A 25641-nucleotide genomic window follows, 5' to 3' on the forward strand; every position below is an offset into this window, starting at 1 on the left:
TTCTCCATTTCAAGTATTTATCACCAAATGGCATAATTTCATTATTCTTTATGGCTGAGTAGAACTCCATTATACCACATTTTCTTAATCCATTCAGTTGTTGATGAGCATCTGAGCTGATTTCATAATTTGGTTATTATGAATTGAGCTGCTATAAACATCTATGTGCTTATATCTCTACAGTATGCTGATTTGAGTTCTATTGGATAAATATCAGTTCTACTGGATAAATATCAGGAAGTGGGATGGCTCTCATATAGTAGTCCCCCTCCTAGTCTTTTGTGGACAATCAAAGTGGTTGTGCTAACTTGCAGTCTAGGGGGACTGTTTGATTTCTAACTTGTGAAAGTCTCTTAATATTTCAATTTTTTAAATAACCAATTATTTTTGAGGCACAGAAATTAATATATGTAATTAATCTGTTGGTCTTGCCTTTTGTAATAATTTGCATTTCATTCATTCCTAACATGGCTAAACACATTTATATTTGTTAATGTAAAATTTAGTATTATCTTTTTTCCTAGGGGAATTTTTTAACTTGTGAGAAGTTTTTTAAATAACTATTTTTTTGAGGTACAGACATTAATTTTTTAGTTAAGTCTATTGATCATGACTTTTGTCATTTTCCATTGCTTATATGCTTTCAAAGATACTCTAAAGGACTAGGGGTGTGGCTCAGTGGTAGGGTGCTTGCCTAGCATGCACAGGCCCTGGGTTTGATCCCTAACACTGCAAACAAACAAAACAAAAACCCTCTTCTTTCACAGTTATTTATGCATTCTCATATTTTTTTTCCTAGTAAAAAAGCAATTTTAGTTTTTGCATTAAGCCTTTTTTGCAATGATTTAGACATTATAAAAATTTAGTATAGGGCTGGGGATGTGGCTCAAGTGGTAGCGTGCTCGCCTGGCATGCGTGCAGCCCGGGTTCGATCCTCAGCACCACATACAAACAAAGATGTTGTGCCCTCCGAAAACTAAAAAAAAAAATATTAAAATTTCTCTCTATCTCTCAAAAAATTTAGTATAAGCAAAATACATAAAGTATAAAAATGAATGTATCCCTTTAACAAATAAAATATATATACTGAACCCCTGTTGTTTTCATGTACACTTTATTCTTTAATACTTTCACAATTTGTGTATTGTTGAAGAAGTGGAAATATATGTGTGTGTGTGTGTGTGTGTGTGTATATATATATATATATATATATATATTTTCCCCCTGCAGTCAGTTTACTGAATGTCAATCTTTCTCTACTGCTTTGTGATTTTTTAAAATATAAACTATGGAGGTCATATGTAAAGGGGCATGTTTAAGCCTCTCTGTTTTTTTCCCTAGTGATTTGCATGTATATTTCTGTATCAAATACATATTTATTTATTGCATGTTTAAATAAAATATAAAAGCTAATACAATTACTTGTTCTTTACAAACTCTTCTTAGCTCTAAAAAAAAAATAATTCCTGGTAAAGGTGTATAAAAAAGGCTTTTGCATATGAAAGACAATACTGTTCCTATATAATAGATGGAAATGTGAATGAAAGCCAACTGTGTGGATATTGAAGTCCCACCCATATAAGCCAAATTTGAGATGAGGCATAAGAAAGCTAAGACCAGATAAATAGATTGGGGTCAGAGGTTCTTGAAAGAGAGGACTTTGAGTTTTAATAAGCAACCAAGAAGGTTCCTTAAGTGCTCTTGCACTGGGAACATGATGAGCGGAATGCTGTGCTTTGTAAAGAATTAGTATGGGGGCTGGGCTTATGGCTCAGGGGTAAAGCGATCGCCTAACATATTTATGGATCTGGGTTGATCCTCAGCACACATAAAAATAAATAAAATAAAGTAATTGTGTCCACTGCAACTAAAAAATAAATATTAAAGAAATTAGTATGATAATGCTATACAGATTGGTGGCAGACATGTTGGATTCAGCGACACACATTGGAAATTATAGAAATCTTTATATGAGAGAAGAATATGAATGCAGCAGAAGACAAATGGTTATTTTCTTTCATTTAACAAAATAGTTTTCTTTTTTTTTAAAAAATAAGTATTTATCATTTTTATTAAAAGAATACTACATATTCTTAAAGAAAACTTACAAATACAGAAATGAATAAGAAAATTAACTCACCATCCAAACAGAGAAAAACAATTGTTAGCATGTCATGCTTTTCCTACATGATAGCTATTTACAAAATTGGTAGTATTCTATAAGCAGACATCTCAAATATGCTTTGAAAACATTTTTTTTTAAACCAAGTAAACAACATCTTTTAAGTCATTAATTTTTATCCAAATGTGGTGGTACATGCCTGTGATCTCAGTGATTCAAGAGACTGAGGCAGGAGAATTGCAAGTTCAAGGCCAACTTCAGCAACTTAGTAAGGCTCTGTCTCAAAATAAATATAAAAAGGGCTGAGGATGTAGCTCAGTGGTAGAGTGCCCCTGGGTTCAATCCCTAGTCCCACTTGCACATGGGGGTATATGTGCATGTGTGACCTGTCCTAGGTGCTGGTGATTGAGCTGTGAAGTAGAGAGGCATGGACTTTACCATCCTGGAGTTTCTGCAAAAAACATTTTCAGAGCATGTCATTCTATAACATTATTTATTTATTTAATTTTCATTTTTTCCAGTTGAGAGGAAATAGCCCTTTGTCATCTCCAGTTGTTTTTCAAAGTGAAGTTAAGAGACGAATGCAAGAGACACCCAATTCAGTGCCCTCCCATTATCCCATAAGACCACGCCCTTGCATAGCAATGATAACACTTCTTGGTAAGAAGCTCCTTCCCTGATGAAATGCAAATACCAAAGACAGACTTCTGGGAGGAACTTTTAGCTTCTATAAAATCTTTGGTGGGTGATAGAGCTGATGACTACCCTGTTGGGCATGAGCTGCCTATTTCTACAAATTATCTTTAGTCTTTACAGCAGGACCACCTGTGTTCCTATGCTCAGCAAGCGTTTTCTGTAAAGATTAAGATAGCCACATGAAAGTAGCCACAACTGACACATAAATAGGCGTGACTGTGTTCCAGTAACATTTTATTTATAAAAGTTGGCACTGGGCTGAATTTGGGCTTCAGGTCTTAATTGGATGGACCATGTCTTAGATTAACTCTAAGAGAACAAAATACCTAAAGGGACATGAATTTAAGTGAATATGTGATTCAGTATTTACCAAGTGGGACACAATGGTTCATTCTGAAATAATGGAATTATTTCTGGGCACCTCTGGGAGGAGTCACATGATCCTGTGAATAAGGGGGATGCATCAGATTGTTCTAGAACCATTAGAATGGCAACCACTTTTACATCTCTCAAGTTATTAATCAGTCTTTAAGATTTTCATGTTAATGAAGTTAAATTTAAAGAGGCAACATAGTTCCATGGAAAACGTACTGAACTCTGAATACGTTACTGATGACTTGTGTGACAGAGAGAGAGCCATTTAATCTCTTATGAATAAGTATTTTCACTTGTAGATGTTTATCTCAAACCAGGTTTCTCTGGCACACTGGTATTCCTTGTGTTAAACTGAATGTCTGTTGCTGAAATGCTAGACCAAGAACTGTTTCTGGGTGTGTCTGTGAAGGTGTTTCCAGATGAGATCAGCATTTGAACCTGTGGACTGAGTAGGCGGCCCTTCCCTTTATGACTGGGTGACATCCAATCTACTGAGGAACAAGAGGCAGGGGAAGGAGGAATTTGGGAGTTATTACATTAGCTTCCTAGGTTCTCACAGGCCTTTGGACTTGGAATTGTCCCATGAGCTTTCCTGAGTCTATAGGTCTGGAGAACCTAGACTAACACACCCACTAAGAGCCCCCACGGCATCTGCCCGACCTATAGTCAGACAGTGCCTACCCCAGAATCTACAATAAGTGACAATCTAATTTAAAATGTCAGTAGTTCATATTGTTCCTCCAGGAACACTTGACCTCTGATTGCTCCAAACTTAAACATGTTTGAGATCTGCTGATCTATAAAATGGGGCTAAGATGACTCACTACCTCTCTCACTGAGTTGTGAGGATCAAATGAGATTACCTGTGGAAACTGCCTCTGACAGCTATGAAGTGTCCACAAATGTGTGAGGTTATTAGTGACATTCTTTTACCACTAAGCTAACAGTCGCTGAGCACCTTATACAGGGGCATAAAGGTGAATGACAGATATGAGAAGTTTAATAGAACCTAGGTCTTACTAGGTCTTAAGTTTATTGAGATGGAGTTTCTCCATGGCCACCTTGGGAAAAAACTCCTCTTTCAGGTTCTGAGAATGCTATTCCACCATATAAGCAAAAAACTGAAGTAGAGGATTTAGGACACACAGCTCCTTAGGCTACCTTCTCTCTCTCTCTCTCTCTCTCTCTCTCTCTCTCTCTCTCTCTCTCTCTCTCTCTCTCTCTCCCTCTGTTTTATATTTTTTGTTGTTTTTGCTTTTGTGCCTCAAATCATGTTTTTGCATGTGCAACATGGCAAACAAAAGGAGAGTTTGGGCATAGAAGAGTAGCTTTCAGTGTATGCAGGTCCGTTTTTAGAAGCTTTTGGATAATCAGGTATAAGGTTCAATCTCTCTGACTCTCTCATCTTTTGCCACTGTCATTTTTTTGAATGGTGCTCCTTGGGACATATGTTATGATCTACAATGGGAACTGTAGCACTGTATATTGTGTGTGCAGCAGGATGTGGGAAAGGCAGCAGAATCCGTGATTCCTAGATTGCCTAATATCTAAGGCACCTTGTAAGGGCATCCATTGGCACTGGAGCTGGTAGCAAAGCACCCAGACTTGTCACCTGGAAGTAGTTTGGTGCTCGGTTGAAAACTTTTGCAGATCTTTCCTTCCATCTCTTCCCTATTTGCCTTCTTGTGTTTCTCTCTTCTATGCTTCTTCTTCAAGAGATCAAGACAAAGCATGGAGGAAAACCCATGCAGACAGACTGAGAAATCATGTTGTTGTTTCCCAGAATTTGGAATTACATGAGTTCACGTTTCAAAATAAAACACAAGGCTTTATTGAAGTGGGCTGATTGGGGAAGTCATGGGAGTAGGTTAGGAGTGCCTGGAAAGAGAGAGAGGAAGATCTGAGCATCAGAGTTTCAGAGGAGGGACCTCTGACCCACCCCTGGGAACCTTCTCTCAAAAAGGATTGGATTTTACACACAGTCATTGCAAGGTGTTGGGGATGAGCCTGGTGGTCCTTGACGATCCCCATGCTGGATGGTCGGGACAATGAGTGTGTGTAGAAAGGCATTCTTTATTGCTTTTGAAACAAAATCATTGAATCTTATTCAGATCATGCATGAGTGTGTGTGTATGTGTGTGTGTGCGGGCGCGCACATGCACACACACATTTTTTTGCCCAAGAGGGAAAGTAGTCATGTTCCACAGCACAGGGAGGAAAAAGTACATCCCCAAGTCAATGTCATGTAATTTTACTGTAAAGCATAATTGATGAAGGAATGAAGGTGGGGAAAGCCCCCAGGCAGAGAAGGCCTCAAAGGCTAGGGACCTATTGCTTGGCTGAGTGACGATACATGGATGGGGCCCTGGAGTTCCCAGCCCACATACCGTCCCCTCTTTGATGTGGACAAGAGTTCTTCCCTGACCTTAAATCAAGTCAGATGCAAGTGACCCTCAAGCTCCTATTTCCAACCACATGGCTGTACCTACAAAGCACGGGTCTAATAGGGATGTGCAGTGCTTTCTCATAGCCTCGTATTATAATCCAGAAAAATCACGAAGAGGTTGGCCAGCATTGCACTCTATCAGCTATTCTTGAGGCTGCAAATGAAGAGACTCTAAACGGAAGGAGGGATATACTTCCAGAGGGAGGAAGGCCTGAAGGCAGTGACCACAGTTCTATTCTTCACTTTCACAAGTGACGGTGGCCCTCTGGTTAAGTCCCTCACCCTCTTCTGAGCCTTATTTTAAAAATCCAAAAATCAAGAGGCCCTGGTCCTTAGGTATCTGAAGGGCTCTACTAAAGCCCTTTCTCCTTCTGGTGTCAGCCATGCAGAGAGTCGTGCTGTCCACGGGGCTGGCCCATGGTGATTCTTACAGCAGAAGCTGACAGGGGAAGGGCACATTCCTGGGAGAGAGCAGGAAGGTGAAGGTAACTGCACCAGAAGGAACGGGAAGAAAGATCACAGTAGCAACAGCAAGAGAACGAAGGGTGCAGGGTGTAGTCCCAATACTGCCGCCAAAAAAGGCAGGCCTTTAGCACATACTGCTGTGAATCACCAGGGGACTTGATGACAAGGCTGATGCTGGGTGGAGAAGGTAGTGCTAGTGTGTGAAAGTGGTGAGTCTATTGTAAAAGACGTCTTGGGAGGACATAGCTGGGTCTGGCCAAATCCTCCTTCCCATATTCTCTACTCAGCTGTTAGGGGAACCAATGGAAGGCAATGCCAGGTCTGGAGGGCATTGTCCAGTGACTCACATAAGCAAAAACTCAGGATACCCAGGAAAAGAGCCTCTCTCAAATTAAGGTTCCTAGTTTCAAAGAACTCATTTATTGTGTTTCTCTTTATTCTTATGTTTATTTATTTATTTTTATTAGAGATAGCAGGATTTTGAGAACACAGCCTAAGCTAAGTCACCAAAGAGCTTTTCTCAGACTCAGAAAATGCCTATAGAATCTTGGACCACTAATTCACCTAAGTCTGTAAGTTTTCATATGCCAAGTATCGTGTTGATATAATGCCAGGCACTGAAGATGTAATTTTAGTAGTTTTTATTGAATCTAAGGTATCATGCCTATAAGATATACCATTAAATTGCCAATTGTACTGAGCCAGGTTATTGGAAGAAGCATTCCCATTTCAGAGAGGTAAAAATGTGAACAAATATTTTGGATAAATGGAATGCATTAAATAGCCTAAGTATTGGATATTGTGATTTATATTTGAGTTTATATCTGCTACACAGACACTGTTTTATTGGAGGATTCAGTGAGGTGCCTGTAGCCTAGACTTTATTAGTCCTAAAGGCCCTTTTCTAATCCCTGGGTCAGAGGGCTGAAGGCCAAGCCTGTGGAACCAAATGGGAACAGTTAGTGGTATTGTGTCAGCAGCAGAAGCACCAGGTGGAGAAGCTATAGGAAGACTGATGTTCTTAGCCCACACAGAGCATGGCACAACAGGTCAAGGCACAACAGGTCAAGGCACAACAGGCATTGTCTTTTCAGCAACAGTTCCAAGCACTTGGCAGAGCACATATCTTTATACTGACCTTCTTAAAGGAAGAGGCTTTGGGACATTAAGTCACCAAATTCACAAGAACATCTCATTGCCTTGGACAGCACCAGCAGTATCACACTGAGGGGTGATAACACAGTCTGTACTTTCCTCAGCCAAGCTCAACTTTCAGTATTGTTGGGAAGTTTCCTCCAGTCTAGCCCAGTTGGGTAGACAATATGGAGTTAGGAAATATTTGCTTGGATTGCAATCCCATAGATGGTTGATGTGGCTATGGGACTCACGAGGAAACATAATTGAGGAAATGGACCCATTCAGTAAATTGCATGAATACCTATTATCTGTGAGCCTCCTCAGACTTTAGGACAATAGAGTGGGCCCTATAACTGCTTCCATTATACAGATAGGCACCTGAACAAGCACTTTGTGCAAATCGTGTGGCTAGTGAGGGGAGAGGCCGGGATTCTAATGTGGATCGTTGAATTCCAGAACCTGTGCTTTTAAATACTGCACTCATAAATAAAAAATAAACCTTGCTATTATAGAGATTCAGACACATAAACTATCTGTGATGTAAAGAGAGACGTGCTTTAATAGGGATGTGCACAGAGTGCTGTGGAGCCCAAAGGGTGAAGCAATTAAGTTCAAGGATCTTACATGTTAATAAGCAGCCTGAACTTGGGAATGAGTCAGCTACGTTGTCATTTTAAGAAGAGACACATCTCGGTATTCAATAACTTTAGAGAATGGGTTTTCTAGATACTATGCGTATCTGTGTATCTGTGGATACAAAAACTTTCTGATGAGCAATTTAGGTTGTTTGAAATAGAAATGAAATGAATGGCTTTTATAGACAGTACATAGAGCATAATTTTATTCATAAGGTTAAAACCACTGAGTATATTGAAAACAAATAGTGGACAATGATGAAAATGAAATTGCATATGCCATTGTATGTACTCTTTTTCTTTAACCAAAAAAATTTTCACTATATGGAAACAGAATTTAAAAATGGAGTTGCTTTTATATGAAGAAATATTGTGTATGTGTGTGTGTGTGTGTGTGTGCGCGCACACACACACACAAACATTATCTAGAATACTGAATTTTTGATGAGACTATATTCCTAGGGACTCCTCTAAATGCTTTGCTGTTGGTTGTATGGAAGATTCCCCCCTCCCACTAGTCTTAATTATCTCATTTGTCCATTGGCATTTATTGAGCACTTATTATAAACCAAGTATTACCAAGACACTGATGAAAAATATACAGTGCTTATCTTCAAAGAGGAAGGGAGGTGGGCATATGATAAATGTGGGCTACCCTCAGAACCACAGAGGAGGGACAACTATTGGTCAGGGGAAATTGGAAGGGGATCTACTCTACAGGAGGAGGAAAAGACAGCAGAAATAAAATGAGTCAAGCTAGTGAATGAAAGTGTACTATATATGAGAAGATGAAATTATAGAAGAAGCCAGAAAGAACTGTCTGGAATGTTTGCAATTTAAGTAGAAGAGGAGAAATAGGAAAAGTAGAGCTTACTGTCCTATTCTCGTTGGTCTTCTCTTCTCTTCACTCCTAATTGTCTTGGTACCAGATTCTGAAGTCACAGGAACTGTATTAAAATCTAGAGAATAAAATCAACATAGTCTGAAGAGGAGCTTCCTGTGGCCTAGTTAGCTTCACCTTGGGGGAAGCTCTTGGGTGTGGTTTGAGGTTCAGTAGACCAGCCCTCAATAGTTCCTGCTTCTCAGACCGGGGAGAAGGATGACTCTGAACTAGTGCAGAATCGCTTTTGCTTCCATTCACTACAGGACTAGCCAAAGAGTAGTGTAATTCATTACATCAAGAATCCAGACTTGGAAGAGCTGTGCCTTCCTGCGGCTGCCAGGTTGTCAGAGTTTGATGAACTTGGCAGCCTCCGTTGAATGAGGAAACTGCCAGAGTTTGTGCTGATTCCCCCCTCCCCATGCAAACACACCCCCAGAGCCAGAGCCCCCTCAGCCCCTGGAGTCTACCTGTTTTTCTACACCACATGGATAGGTTTCTGGGGTTCAAGTGTAGCAAGTTGGGCCATGATTTGACACCAAGGTCATAAACTTTTTTGACAGGGATGAGAAGATTTGTCATGTGTGTGTGTGTGTGTGTGTGTGTGTGTGTGTGTGTGTAAGAGAGCTTCTGGATATATCTGACCTGTTGCTTTTCTTTCTGAATCTCAATACAACACACACACACACACACACACACACACACACACAATATATGCATTCTAGAGTTGGATATCCACATTGCTTTGTCTACTCACTAGAAGGAAGCCTGGAATGGAAAAGGGTAGCGTACACTTGCCATAATCCTATACCCATTGGCCTGGGGGTGGAGGACGGAGGGCTTAGAACGAAGCCAATGGCATCTGAGAACTCAGATGGTAGGAAGACCAGAATGCCGAATGACTGTTTCGCTGGAGGGGTTAGGTGGCAACCTGGAATGAAGGAAGGAGGAGCAGGTAAAAGAAATGCCTCAAGATGAGAACACGGCATATTCAAAGAACTGAAAGCCATTCATCCTGAGGTTGTCTCAGTGTGGCAATTATGACTTAGGGAACATTTTGGGGCTGTCCTTTAAACATAGCCTGAAGTTATTTGGTGGAACTCTCCCATCAACCAAGGCTGCTTTGTGATTAGGAACATATTCTTTTGCGAACATCAGAAACCCAGGCTGGAATACCAAGCGACCATAGTCATCAAGCTTACACAGGACGGAAACTGCCAAGGCCAGGTCCTGGAAAGGGGGCCCTTGGCTGACTATTCTGAGTCCCTGCCTTGGGCTTCGGGTGTTGGGCTGTCATTACCAGGTCTTGTAGGCATGCTTCTCTGTGTCCTAGTTTTCTTAAATGTAAAGAGAGCGTTTTGCAGCATTCACTGAGGCCAGATGGGGAGGGGCTGGGCAGACGGAAGGAACACCAATATTAATTCCGTCATTGCTGGATGTTAGACATCCAGAGAGTTTTGAATTCTCACAACTTTATGAGACAGTGTGGGAGAAAACACATTTTAAATGACAAAGCAGAACATGACCTCTAAGGTGTACAAAAGAAAAGACTTTGGGAGTATTTCCCCCGTGACTCATTTGTAGATTCCTATAAGAGTTCTTTGGGAGAACGTGGTACAATTGGGAAATGCATGCTGATAGCTTTGGCTACTTTTTTTGTGGTCTTTGCTTTAATCCATTTTTTTTTTTCAGGTTCTTCCAGTTTGTCAGTTCCCTGTGACCCTATGACAGATGGGATACACTTTGACTTACAGGAGCATAAACTCACTTGAATACTTTGCTGGGAAAGTTAAAGAGATCCAGCAAACTAATGAAAGGAGGAATCTTAATGATTCAGAAAGGCGAGGACCGGGCATGTAATTAAACAGGTCAGGGCTTAGGAGGGTGGAGTGAACTTGCTTGGAAAAGTTTCTAGGTGGAGGGGGTGTGATCAGCGCTTCCGTCTGTACCATAGCACTCCCAGACACCCAAAGAGCCTGTATCTCCATGTGGCTCTTTAAGTGACTTGGCTTGGTTCTCCACACTCTAAGAGCTCAGAAATTTCCCATCCAAGACCATGTATTTGTCTGTTTGCTGCAGCTAGCAATGAGAGGCTGCAGAGCTGGGTTGGGAGGGCGAGTGTTCTACCGACCTTACAGCCTGTTCAGCTTTTCGTCATTTTTAGGACAGTCTAAGTCTCCCAGGTTCCATCCCAGCTTACACTTTGCACCCCAGTTACCTTGAATGAGAATCTTATAATTAGGGGGAACATACGAAGGTCTGAGGTTGCTGCCACTCCCTTTAGGGTCAGTTAGGAGAGAATCATGAGTAATTAGCTATAATTCCTTCAAAGAAAGAATTTGAAATCTTATAAATATCCATCTCTTATAGACATCCCTTGCCTAGAGAAACCACAAAGTTATAAGGGTATACTGCAAAATATAACGATAGTTTTAATATTTGATTTTTAAAAATTCCTTAATTCGATCACCAGTGAATATTTTCCTCCTGGGTACACAAGTAGCTCAAGATTAACTGATGATTTTCTCTTGATGACACCTTCCATGTTGATATTAAACTAATAATGATCTCCGTCTGAACTCTGAAGATTTCTGAAGTAGTGTTTAAACCTAAACAGAGACCAGATCTTTAAATTTGACTCAGTATCTACCAGTGCATATGCCAAATTAATCAGGGTAAACACAAAGAATATTTATATACACATACACATTAAGGGGGGCTTTTACTTCAATTAATTTTTATGAGGATGGTTAGTTTTTATGAATATGTAAATATATTTACAAATATAAAAGTATTATGTCTTAATTGAAAATAAGTTAGAAATAAAGAGAAAATTTGAATAAGAGATAAAAATCACCCATAGTTCCATGTTCTAGGGAAAAACCAATATTAATAAAATCTGGCAAATCTCTGTGTGTATTGTAAACACACAATTTAGGTGACTGAGAACATACTATAGTCACATTATATATTCTGCTTTCAATGGAACGCATTATGCCATAATTATTTTTCATGTTATTAAACTCTTTGTAAATGTATTTACAAAAATTTAATGGCTTCATTAATTCAATTCTGTAAGTAAACCATGAACTACATACCTATTCTAGGTCTTTTTTAGTCCTATGCATTGCTGATGGTTCTTAATAATATTAATAAGGCTGTAATTATTTTTATGCACAAATGTTTACCTCTAAGTCTAATTTCTTTAAGGGATTGCCTGTTGGGTATGGGATTGCTGAACTAGGATGTATGCATGCACTTTTAAAAAAATTTTAATACTTGTCTCTCTTTTTTTTGTATTGGGATTGAACACAGGGTTCTTTACTGAATATTATATCTCTAGCCCTTTTTATTTTTTAATTAATTTTAATTTTTAATTTTTTTGGGGGTACTGGGGAATGAACTCAGGGACACTCAACCACTGAGCCACATCCCCAGCCCTATTTTGTATTTTATTTAGAGACAGGGTCTTACTGAGTGCTTAGTGCCTCTCTGTTGCTGAGGCTGGCTTTGCTCTTGAGATCCTCCTGCCTCAGCCTCCCAAGCTGCTGGGAGTTTACAGGCCTGCACCACCACACCTGGCTGTCAATTATTTTGAAGAAAGGTTAGACTAGTTAAATTCCCTACAAAGGTTCCAGAGAATTATTTTATCAATAACCATTTTACATTATTATGAAAATAAATAAATACCACCACCATCACTGCCACTAAAAGTTTACCAATTTGGTAGGCAAAAATTTAGATAAGTTTATTTAGCATATCTTTTGTTAGTGAGAATGTTTATTTTCTATAAGTATTTTTTCCTTAGTGAATTGCTTGTTCATGTCTCTGCCTAAAACAAAATATTTTCTCATGGGTATATATTAAATAATAATATCTTAAAATATTATTTTGTCATGTGTGTTTTTCTTGGCTTTAAAATTCAATTTTCAGGGCTTGGGTTGTAGCTCAGTGGTAGAGCACTTGCCTAGCAGGCATGAGGCACATAAAAATAAATAAATAAAATAAAGGTGTTGTGTACACCTACAACTAAAAAAATGCTTAAAAATTCGATTTTTAATGTTAATTTTTGATTTGTGAGAGAAGTTTCCACATTCTTGTTGTCTAATATATTTGTTTCTTTTGTGGGTATTTATAAATTTTATTTAAAGCTAACTTCAAAATATACTTATATGGTTTTGCAACCATCCCCATTATATATTTGCAGATATTTTTCCATGTCAAAAAAAAAACATGTATCTGTTAGCAGATACTCCCCATATTCTCTCCAATTATCTTCTGGATTTATTTATTCTGGATACTTCTTATAAACAGAATCGTATGATATGAATTTTGGTTTCTTTTGTGTGTGTGTCTGGCTTGTTTCAATTAGCACTTTGCAAGGTTCACTGCCCAAGTGTCCATTGACAGATGAAAGAATGAACAAAATATGGCATATCCATTCAAAGGAATATTATTCAACAACAACAACAAAAAGAATAAAGTACTAATAATACTGCAATACTGCCATATGGATGAACTTTGTGGGTTCTTTTTAAGCTGAGTCCTATTCTTCCAGATATTAATCCATAGGCTATTTCATGGTTAATTTTCATGGCTTGAGTCTTTAACTTTCATGGCTTGTGGACCTAAATGGAATGATTTTGGTGGCTAGTGAAATGATTGTGTTTCACTAAGTCATTAATGACGGCAGCACGCCCCATGGAGAGTTACTGAGACCCACATGAGAATCATGTTCCCAGATCTCCCAATGAGGAGCAGAGTTGACCAAGGGCTCAAGCTTCTGCGCCCCAACTTCCATGACTGTGTTTAAGCTCTGAGGCTGCCCGCAGGCTGCCCCAACCAGAGGCTCTGGGAGGCAGGTGTGCCCAGGCTGTCCTGCTCCTGGGAGGAAGGGGTCTTGCAGAACCTCTCTAAGAACTGTATTGTAGCCTAAGTTGCTTCTGTTCAAACTTCACTTCTTTCCTCTCCTTCACTTAGGGTCAGGTCTGATTGAGTCTTGAATCGACTTTGAGTGTCTTTGGATCTTGAACGTTCTGTAAAGTCCCATGGGTTGAAGGCCCATGTGTTCGCAGCTTGAGGTTCTGTTGGGAACTGGGAGGTGGTATCCAGAGGAAGGCAGTGAGGCCACTGAGGGTGTGCCCTGGAGGTGGCCATTGGGACCTCTGCCATGTGCTTCTACCATGATGAACTGTGCTGTCACAGGCCCAAAGCAAAACCCAAGAGAACATGGACCGAAACGTGAAACCTTTTCCCTTACATTGATCACTTCCAGTGTTTGTCACTGTGGAAAGGCTAACGACTAACACAATCTGGTGACTCTCTTAGCTTCTTCCAGTTCCCAACCTATTTTCTCTCTTGGAGACATTTCCTCTAGAACATTTTCTGTTCTATCCTGCCTTGGTTCTATTTTGCAGAGGACCCAGAAGGCCCCCTGTACAATATATTGTCTTATATGTCATTCGATCTGCTTTCAGCTTACCTGCCTTCCTGCTGTAGATTTCTATCTGGCTTTTTTACAGGTCAGCACTAATTAAATTCATTGTTAAAACTTTGCATATTTTTTAAAATTTTGTATTCATATATATATATATATATATATATATATATATATATATATATATTAGTTGTTGATGGACCTTTGTTTTATTTTTATGTGATGCTGAGAATCGAACCCAGTGCCTCACATATGCTAGGCAAGCACGTTACTTACACTGAGCCAAATCCACAGCCCAAAGCTTTGCATTTTAATATCTGGTTAATTTAATTTTTCTTCTTCTCTACCTTCTTTTAAATTGTTCTCCATGCAAACGGTTATACTTCTATATAACGTTAACCTTTATTTTATGATGTTATTATTGTAAGAAATCTCTAAAATTTAGACAATCTAAAAGAAGGAGAAGTAATCTTTGATTCAACCATATAGAAACAACCATGATTTAGATTGTTTTTTTTCTGTTCTTATTTAAAAAATCAGGGTCACCTAAAATTCTTGATGCTTTCTTTTTCGTGTTTAGCATGTTTAACATCATTAAAATACACTCTGAACGAACTATAGGGTTGAACATTATCTCAGAGTGTAATTATGGACTATTTCAATTATTCTTCATCATTGACATTTCTTTCTTAATTTTTCAAGATACCAGACATATATCACGGTGTGATAACATCCCCAGACTTTAATCTTTGTGTAAGAAGGACATGTCAAGACCTGCAACATTTTGCAGAGAGCAGAAGAAATAGAAGATCTTGCTGAGCTGTTTTGTTTCCATCTCCTTCTGACCATCACTGATTTTGCTATTTTCTTTCTCTTTTTCAGGAAGCCACAAGAACTTCACATCTATTTGACTATAGTGTACCTAACCTGTTGGCTTATGACAATTGCTGGTTAGCTTCTACTATTGCTTTCATCAGAATATTAAGCATTATAGCTTCACTATAGAAGTTATCTGTTTCATCTGAGCTTTGGAAATTTGATTAGACTAGATATTAGTTTTTCCAAGTGCCTTCCCTACATTTATTGAAATTATTACATGGCTTTTAAGTATTTGAGATTCCTGGGACCCAGGGCAGAAACTTGATTATGATGAAACTTTTTTTTTTTTTTCATTTTTGTGGCGTAAGACATTCCATTTGACTGTCATGCATTGATGGATTTGTTTTTTAATTACTGTTTTAACTATTTTAAGTTTGCCTCATGGCTATTCAAGAATAAAAAAGTCATTTTTTAAATACAACGAAAAAACCTCACAGATATTTGGGTTCAGAACTTTCTGGATTTTAAATTACGAGACAAATGTAGAAAATGTTGGGGATTCTTCCCTTCTGGTTTTCATCATGCACACTTTCAATAGATTTTTAACTATTTGAGTATGTTAAAATTTGAGGGTGGTGGTGCTTGGGATTGAACCCAGAGCTTCCCACATGTTAAACACACACTCTACAACTAAGCTACGCTCCACACCCTGGAAGTTTTCTATCCCGATCCCTCCCCCTGCATTCAACCTTCTACCAGACATTTTTCAGGCTATTGCACTATTTTGAAGGCTGTATAATATGCAATTCAGCAAGTGTCATCAAGGTAGTACAGTTTAGGTTTCCTTATTGATGGGCATGTTGTCCATGCCCATATTTCACTGATAACAATAATGCTAGAATGAGCTTTACTGTGCCTAAAACTTGCTTTGGGTTTCAGGTGGGCTTTGTCATTTAATGGTTATGTTATTTTAGACAAGTTATCTGATTTCTCAGAACCTGACTTTCCTCATCTGTAAAATAGAGATCATAATATATATCTCCATAGGATTGTTATGAGGCTCCAAGGAAATAATATCTGTGAAACACCTAGTGCAGTTAGTACCTGGTGGTTGTTCCATAACTGGGCTGGAGGCTAAAATACATGATTGACTTGTAGTTATTTATCTAATCTTTTTTTTTCTTTCATTTGGCAAATGTTTGGTAAATATCACTCAGTATCTATCATCTTCTTCTGCTTGTGGGATGATAGTTCATAAAACATGTTGAAAATTCACCAGAAGGCGTGTCCAGGATGGAAGATTTTAAAATAACACTCTCCAAATATGCACAGGGTTATCCCAATGTGACTAGATTTCTCAACTTGTCTTCTTTCCAAACCTCACCTGTTTGGCACTTCACTTTCTTATACTCTCTGCATAACATGACTAATTTGATTTACTGTGAGAACACAGACCTTTCAATCTACTCAGAGTAACCCAGTGCAAAATTTTACATAGCAGGTATACTCATTGAGTAGGTACTTTGAGAACTGAGGGTTGTTTCCCCTAACTTAAACATTTTCTGGGAACCTGTCTTTTATTTCTCAAGACTTTCAGGCTTTATTTTATGGTTTTCATATTATAAATCACAAAGATCAACATAGTGTGGAAGTCGACAAACTAAAAATAAACCTTTCAAAAGTTAGACTCATAAGCTTGTAAGACTCGTCAAGAAAGTGGATGTAGGAGAATGGAGTTGGTGACTGAGGGAAGAGCACCACCTGGAGAATCAAGGTCGTTTTGGTCCTTCCTGTATTTCCCCACAGTGCGACATTGTACCCTGTTGTCCTGTGGGTGAGCGGCTCTCCCAGGGGATGGAAGCAAGTTGATTTTGAATATCCTATTTGAAAACAAAATTTAGGATTGGGCTTTATTTTCCAAGGTCTGATGGAGGTAGATCAAAGAATGGAGACTTTTGTTTTGCAGGAAGGACTGGGAGCACAGCGTGACAGAACCTTTCCCACTTGGCTTTTCCCGGTCTTCATTTTCCTGTCTCTCTTCTCCCAAAGCAGTGAGTTGTATCACGATCCAAGTATGGACTCTCTATTAATCGCCCAGCTGTTGCATTTCTTATTTCAGCTATGGCAAGGAAGGGAAGCATGAGAAATGGTAGTCCAAGGTCATTTTACTTATTCCCCTTATGAACTACATTAATGTCTATATCTTTCAAAATATTGGGAAAGGAATTATCTTGGCTACCCTTCAACACCAGAACAGAATTCTGTGTGGAGGATCCCAGGTCTTGGGATTAAATAAGAAGAAACCTTTATTGTTACACACACTGCAAAGAAGATGCTTCTAGAAGAAAGGAATCTCCTTGATTATCATTGCTTGGTGCACACCACATGGGATCGTGTGCTGTGGCCGTAACGTAGATGAAAGATCGTGAATCTTCTTTATTATTCCCTGGCCACCTCATAAAATGGCACTATCCAGAAAAAAATATTATTTAGTAGCAAAATATATTTTAATGGAAAAAATCATTTTAGGTAAAGGAATAAAAATGTGTTCCAGGAACTTTCCCCATAGACAGCAGAGTATGTACATTTCATGAGGGTGGAGCAGCATCTATTTAATATAATTTTTTTAATATAGAAAATACAGGCATATTTAAAAATGCAAACATGTAAGAAAAGATGTCACAAGAAGTAACAAAATATATCATAAAATTAAAGAAAAAGTAAATCTCAAATAACAAGTTTGCTAAACAAAATAAGCCCCAGCACCATGTTGGACTTTCTTCGAGTAAGTTCCAGGAGGTCCAGGCACTGCCAGGAAGAGATGATTCCACTCGGGGGAACTGGTTGGTGGTGTTGTGGTTAAAAACCAATCTTCCTTTTCCTGGGGGGATTCAAGAGAAAAGACAAAACTGAAGAGGCAAATACTTCGGGGGAGGCTGACTGAAATGGGATTTAAGACCCTGGCCATTATCTGTAACAATGGCTGGAGGGTTGGCGGGCATCCTGGGGAGAATGGAGGGGTATGGACAACAGGCCCAAGGACCTGCAGACCTGAGTTTTAGCCATGACTCTGTCACTAGCTTCCTATATGACAACCCTCTCTCAGAGCACTAACAATCTGTGATTTTTAATGATAGTATTTATTTAGGATCAAGTTTTGGAAGCTGTGCATACAGATCAGAAAAACCGACAATTTTCTTAGGAACTGGATTACCTGGGAGCAAGACCAGGCCAGTCTTATTCACCAGGAAAGAAGGTTACGGGCTGATGGATTTGATGAATGCTGTAAGACATTTCTCTACCTGCTCTCACTTATACCAGGAAATTTGTTCCACCATCAGCAAGTATTTACTGGGCATCTAATTTTGTGCCTGCACAAGGATTAAGCATAGCCTCCTTAACATATTCAGTCTCATGGGAAAGAAAAAAACTAATTATTCATGACCATTTCTTGTTTGGATGTCTCAGGAAAGCTTTCTCTCCCCTCCCATTTCAGGGAATCACACTCCACACCTGCTTTTCTTTTAGGAATTATCAGGCTCTTCTCCCCTTTCCCCAGAGTGTTGCCAAAATCACCTTTTGCATTAGTATGACACAACCCTGCTTAGCACCACGGGACCATGCTGAACCCTGGACTCAGTCTGGACCAATCAGGGTCCTTCTCCCCGATATTTACACTGGATCCTGAACAATGACATGTAAAATGTGGGAACTATGAGCTTTTCTGCCCTTCCATGTGAACTGAACAGCAGAGAAAGCTACTCTGTAGCCAGAGAGAGGCTGCTGTGGCCGGTCTTGAGATTGCGAATCTCCTGTCTCAAGTCATTGAGATTATAGGCATGTGCCACCGCGCCTGGCCATTTTCTACCTAAGTGAGTTAGAGTTTTAAAATGAGAGTCCTCATTAATAGGAGTCTTAGAAGAACTGATTATAGATAAGATGGGGGAGCCTGTCTGGTCCTCTGGGGGGCTAGTTAGCCTTTCCTTTCCTATAGGATAGACTTTCCATCTTAATTTGCCCTAATTTTTCTTGGATTCTTATATAAAACTTTTGAATAAAAGTTCTAGGTTCTGTACTCTTTATTAACAGTGTTTTTGCATAAGTACCTTTTTCCTGATCAAAGAAATGCTCCTAGAGGAACATTTGGTTACTGGGGAACCATGAAAACTTCAGGTTTCCTCTCTTCTTATGTAAAAATGAAGGGTTAAAATAAAAAGTCTAAACTTACAAGAAAGGTGTATATAATTTTTGTTCTTTTTGAGTTACTGTCCCCCCTCACCCCCCCACCATGTTCTTAAATTCTTTCAACTCTGCTTTCAGGTACACCTGTGTTCTGTGTCTTAGAGGCCTCTAAATACATTTGTTCACTCCAAAGTTTTCTTCAGAGTTCTGTTTATTTATTTATCTTACTCTGTGGAGATGGCATATACTTATGATTATCTAAGAAAATTCATAGGCACAAAGCAAATTTTTAAAATTACATGTAATATACATATTCAAAGTCATAAAATTCAACTGATAATTTTCCAACACTGGAGACAACAAGTACTGACCATATTTTATTCAGGGTATGGGGCCATATGTCCAGGATTTCCTGAGGTTTAAAAACTATAAATGATCTAAAAACTATTTTCTTTAGGACTTATTTGTTAAGACACTTTTTTCTCAATTCTGATACCTACCTGAACAAAAGTGAGAAAAGCATTAACAGAACATGTATTCACACAATTTTTTCTTGAGTCAATGAAATATTGTATCTATATACACTAAAAAGATAAGACCAAAATAAATATTTTCTTACCAACTTCAACATCAACTTTTATTGTGATCAAGAGCTCAAACATCCGTTAAGTCATTTTCAATAAAATATATTGAGTTTATTATTCATTTTATATCCTTGCACATGAAGGATAAAATCTCTGTTCAAGAAAATGATCTATTTATTCAACCCTTTTCTTTCTTTTTTTAATTGCAAAAGATATGGAATACTTTTTGTATTTGTGTCATCCTTGAGCAGAGAAGCTATATTAATCCTCTCTCTATAGTTCCAGTTTTAATATATGTGCTGATGAAATGAGCCAACACTATATATTTTCAAGATATACATAATTTTATCTGTCAATCCTGAACTAATAGTTTTGAGCTTTGGCTTTAGTTCAGATTTAGAGTGCGTATCTAGATATTTTGGGATACAAAATCTTGCACTTGAATTAGAGGTATCTTCTGGCCCTTCAGGTAAAGGAACCCTAAATTCCATCCTTTATGTTATAGGTGCCTTTTAGTTGTGGGTTGTCTTACCTGGAACAGTCGGGTCCTGTCCAAGCTGAGAGACAGTGGCATCGGTTTGGCCTTACACACTTTCCACCATTTAAGCAGGAAGAATGGCAAATAGCTGAGTGAAAAATTCACAGCATTAATTTCATTAATACTTGGAAACTTTAAAGAAGTCTCACAGGATAGGATTTGTGTCTACTTCCTGCAGCAACCACCACTATACACTGTTTGTATCATCCATTTCTACTTGACCTTGCAATCTTAGGCGGTACCACCTCCCCTCTCCCCACATCAAGCTACTTAATTTAAGCCCCAAGTTAAGTTCTACCTACTTGTTGAAAGTCCACTGACTTCTGTCTTCTTTAATCTTTTTATTTATGCCAATGATCTGGCACTTTGATTGCTTCGCACTATAAATTTGTCATATGCTAAACCAGATTGTACAACTCTTGAAGGAGCTGGTTTTACACTCTACGATTGGTTGAGTGATTAAGTCAGACACCAACTCTTAGGATAATAAATTGCGCACATGGATTATCTAAAATAACGTATGACTCCATTTATGTACGATGTGTCAAAAGGCAGTCTACTATCATGTATAACTAATTAAAACAAATAAAAAAATAACAGATGATTCATACACACTTTGCGATGGCTAGGAGTCTCATTTTATGGCTTTTATCAGCTTTAATTGGAATTATAGAAGCTGAAGTAGGGTTAAAAATTAACCACAGAAGAAACCCTCAGAGAATAACTAAAGATTTATTGTACTGGGTATCTTTCTCACAAATCTGAAGTTTGGTAAGCCCTTTCTGGGATGAAAAACTCGTCTTTGGTGATATATAAATAAATGTCATTTGTCTAGTTGTTCATTCAAAGTATGGGGGAAATGCTTAAGTAAGTACCAGCACAGGGTGGAGAGGACAAGGGAGGACAGAAGTAAAATACCAGCCTTTCCCCTTGAGGAATTCTCTGGGTAAGTTAAAGAGAAATAGTAAGCCCAAAGAAAGCACTTATTTGCAATTTAATAAGAAAAGAAATGATAAAATAAATAGGACTAAAACCAGCAAAACTAAACCCCAGTAATCTAAAACCAACTCTCCATAGTTTCTGCTTGCTGATAGAAGAAAACATTACTCCTTTTTGGGGAACCCTGAGTTAGTGGTGCCTGGCAGTCCTAATTAATTTGTCATTATTTTTATTTCCCTGTTGAAAGCCTAACAACTTCTTCCTTTCTGAAAATGTCAGAATCCAGCTGTACCTTTTGGGAAACTACATGATCACACAACTGCCTACTCTTGAATTTTCACAGAATACCCCCCAAACTCAGTAGGCCCTTCCTCTGTTCCTTTCTTAACCCCCTCCCCTTCACGCCTGTGTTGTCTCCTGGTTTCTCTGGCTCAATAAATAGCTCCACCTGCCACTCCTGGGCCCAACCTGGGACCAGCATGCTTGACTCCTCTTGGATCTTTATCCCCACAGCAGATCTGTAATCAAGTAACATTTATGCTCCTTTTCTCACTTTTCTCAGATCCACCTTTTCTTGGTTATTGTTTTCCAGATTCATTACTTCTTTTGTATTCTGCTTCTATTACCTTCCAACTAATCTCCTGTTTTAAGTCTTGCTTTCTGCCATTTTCCACAGTGTTGCCCACATCACTTCTTTAAAAGAAAATTTGATCGCATAATTTTCCTGCTTAAAATCCTCTTTGCAGCTTCTGAACTTGCTCAGACAAGTTCCAGTGTCTGAAAGCCTGTTCTATTTTAAATTTGACCCAAAGAGGAGGTGGTATAAACATTTGTACTGGAGTGTCAGAGTTCATACCTAACAAATAGAGGAAGCCTTAGTCTTTTGACAGTTGCTTAAATTTTTAGAACATTAAAAAGAAGAAAAAATCCTGTCATTTTTAAACTGTTTTATTTGACCTTTATGGAAATACCTATTATATTTGGGCACTACACTGTGCACTGGGGATATAAAGACGACAAAGAAATATCTCTGCCCTCAAGTGGCTATAATCTAGTGGGGGCCAGGATAGACAGATAACCAAGCAATTAAACAGAAGTCAAAGCAGACTAAATGCTGTATTTAAGGTAGGCAAGGGCTATAAGGGGACATGCTTGTCACCAACCAACTGCAGTTTTTTACTGTTGTCCATGATAAGGAATCATCTCTTCTGAAGAATTTTATTCCCACCTTCACAGAAGTCATATTTATTTATGACTTTGTTTTTTTTCTACATAGTAATCATGAACTTAGTAATTTAGCTTTATAGAGATTAAAATAAAATTTCTGAATCTCTGCATAACATCCACTCTATAGGCTGTGAAAGAGTCAGTAAAGGTTTTATTCTTATGTTATCTTAGGGCCTTTTCTCTTTTTTCCTTTTTCCTTTTTTGTGGTGCTAGGGATCAGAGAGCTGGGGGCACTGTACCACTGAGCCACCCCTCTGGCCCAGAGGTTGCTGTTTGGCACAGGCCCCCTGAAAGGTGTTTTTTCAGGCATGGATCCAGTTCAGTGTCGAGACCATCATTCCAACGACGGTCTTGAGAAGTCTGAGAATCTTTGGGAACCTTTTGTTCCAGCACCTCCTCTGAGCCTCACTTTTACTTGTCCATGTTGGGCTTCTTGGGACCAAGCCACCGAGAAAATAAACTGTGAAAGGAAGCCTACCTGTATGACAGCGGGACCCAGTCCAGCCAGGTGGGCAGTCACACTGATAAGGGGCCACACAGCGACCCCCATTCAGACAGGGAAGAATGCATATTGCTAAAAGAGAAGGGAATTTAAAAATATTTGACCAAAATGCACATGCTCTGATACGTTCAAGTAATCACAAGACACTTTGCAGGCAGAGTGAAACCTTACACGACCTAATAGAGAATCTTCCTGTTTGTGTTCTGCATACTAATGACAATCACTGGGAAAACACAATCAGGAAAGGAAGTCTGGATCCTGAGCCAGATGTAATGACGCTCATGCCAAATGCACTCTCTGGGTGCGGACACGCTGTAATCAATGTCTGCTAAGTGCTTTGATTCCTCTCTTCACAAAATAAGTGGAATGATCTTCATTTACTATCATTTTAAATTTCCATTACAAATTATGTTCAATGCTCTTAAGACGGTTTGGCTGCCTGGTGGCTCTTCTTGAACTAAAAGTGTGAATGGAAATCAGATTATACTGTAGGCTGCTGTTTGCAACATTTTAGTCCAAAGGGGACAGTTTGCCCTTTATTTTCTAGGAGCTGAGGCCTGATGGTGGTAGAAATAGATCTTTCCTACATCTTCCACAGCAATCATTCTTCCTACTGGAAGAGACAGAGTTTATTTAAAAGATGTGAGATTGTCTGTTGTCTTGCTCCTCACAGTGCCGTTGTCTAATCAACAGAACTGGCATCACCCAGAAGTTGCCTAGAAGTGGGATCTCAGGTCCCAAGCCAGATCCACTGAATCAGAATCTGCATTTTAACAGCATCTTTCAAATAATTTACATTCAATCCTGGGAAGCCTTGCCTCCTTGGTCTCATGCAGAAGGACACACATATGGCTCAGCTAGGCCTGTTGTTGGGGTGACCCAGAGTAAATGCTCCTCAAGTTTTTGGACTCTTGGCATTATGGCAGGTTAATTCTGGGGGCTCCAAGTAAAAAGGAATGATTGAGGAAAAAGAGAGGAAAAATACGATGTCTCTTCTTTCTTAGTCATTGTAAGAATACTTGCTAGAGTGAGTCGTTAGCAGCCATAAATTTATTTCCATCATACATTTCCCCTTATAAAGTAGTTGAAAAAAAATCATGCTTATTCAGTTCCAGAATCTTAGAAAATGCCTGGCCTTTAGAAGAAACTTATATAGACCCATGACCATTGTATTAATGACTCAGCATGGGTTACCTACATACACCCTTCGCACTGAAATACAAAATCATTCTTAGATATTAAGATATTGAAACACAGTGCAGTGGAGACATTTAAAACACAGACATTTAAAAACATTTAAGGCCAATTATTTACACTGCTCTGGAAGTTGAAAATCCAGCACATTTTTGTAAGGATCAAAACTTTATATTGATCAACCAAGTACTGTGTAGATTAAGAGTGGCAACTTTCCTTCTTTTCTTTCTTTTTTTTTTAATATTTTTTTTAGCTATAGACGGATGCAATATCTTTATTTCGTTTCTTCATTTTTATGTGGTGCTGAGGATCGAACCCAGTGCCTCACATGTGCAAGGCAAGCGCTCTTCCACTGAGCCACAACCCCAGCCCCTCCTTATTTTCTTAATCAGGAGGAACTGTTCCTAATGACAAAGAGTGAATGTTGGGTGACAGATATTCCCTGCAAAGTACAATGTTTTGCAACGACACACATTTCTACTGACTTTAGCAGCAACTGGCATAGTCCATAGCAGACCTGAGAAGAGGGAAGAAGGCTGGGAGAATCCATCTTCCAAGAAGACTCTTGGAAATGTGTGCCAAGAGGCATGTGAAGCTGACAGGTGGATCTTCACACTGCATTTTCAAGGTCATTAACAATCCAGATCATCTGCAGATCTGTGGGAACGGTGGATGAGCCCTGTCACTCTAGTCAGTCTGCTATGAGGATTGAAGCCAATCAGTTCCTCCCAACAGTGCCGTCAGTTCGTAGGAACTCCCCCTAAATGGGCAGCTTGCAGGCACAGCATCAGAACTCAAAGTAAGAACTGAGGACAGACTCACGCTCTTCGCAGAGACGCCCCATCCAGCCATCTGGGCAGGAGCAAGCATTTGGGCGCTGGCAGACACCTCCATTCTGACATGGGAATCGACACACAGCTAAAGGGAAGCAGACAGGGTCATAACTCTAGGGAATTATGGAGGGGTGATAGTCAGAAAATAAGATTGCGCATTTATAATTCATTACATTTCCTGGACTCAGGCTTTCAGGAAGAGCAAACAAAACTAAATCTCAAGAGGTAATTTCAATATATGGAGAAGTGTGACATTTTATTGGCTGTTACCAGTACAGTCTTTCTCCTAGCTTTATTGACGCGTAATGGATAAAAATCGTGTCTATTGAAGACTTACGACTTGATGTTTTGCTAAATGCAGACGTTGTGGAATAACTACCACAATCAAACTCATCATATTTATCTCCTCACATAGTGACCATGGTTCTTTCTTTTCTTTTCCTTTCTTTCTTCCTGATGAGAACACTTAATGTCCAGCCTTCTAGCAAATTTCAACTATACAATACAGTATCATTAACTGTATTGAATAGTTGAAATACAATACAGTTAATATTGTATAGTTGAAAGATCTAGTGCTGTGCATTAGATCTCCAGAATTAATTCATCCTGCATAAGTGAAACTTTATACCC

At 38.9% G+C, this 25641-nt stretch overlaps 1 protein-coding gene and 1 non-coding gene across 3 annotated transcripts in view; both read right to left on the minus strand.

Annotated features, from left to right (window-relative positions):
- Positions 1–17495: 17495 nt before the first annotated feature.
- Positions 17496–25641, minus strand: part of Svep1 (sushi, von Willebrand factor type A, EGF and pentraxin domain containing 1) — a 170754-nt gene continuing 162608 nt past the window's right edge. The window contains exons 45-48 of one of the 2 annotated variants that reach the window (XM_078047939.1): positions 25001–25096; positions 22961–23056; positions 20311–20404; positions 17496–17893 (exon numbers count right to left, since the gene is read on the minus strand). In XM_078047939.1, the coding sequence (XP_077904065.1) occupies positions 17872–17893; positions 20311–20404; positions 22961–23056; positions 25001–25096 (308 nt within the window). In that variant the 3' untranslated portion in view covers positions 17496–17871. The remainder of the gene's footprint in view (positions 17894–20310; positions 20405–22960; positions 23057–25000; positions 25097–25641) is intronic. The other variant, XM_078047940.1, reaches the window with a different exon arrangement.
- LOC120890111 (U6 spliceosomal RNA) lies at positions 19987–20091 on the minus strand. The gene has a single exon (XR_005734364.2). It is a non-coding gene; the product is annotated as a U6 spliceosomal RNA (small nuclear RNA).

Source organism: Ictidomys tridecemlineatus, chromosome 4 (genome assembly GCF_052094955.1).
Source record: "Ictidomys tridecemlineatus isolate mIctTri1 chromosome 4, mIctTri1.hap1, whole genome shotgun sequence".
Classification (NCBI taxonomy): Eukaryota; Metazoa; Chordata; class Mammalia; order Rodentia; family Sciuridae; genus Ictidomys; species Ictidomys tridecemlineatus.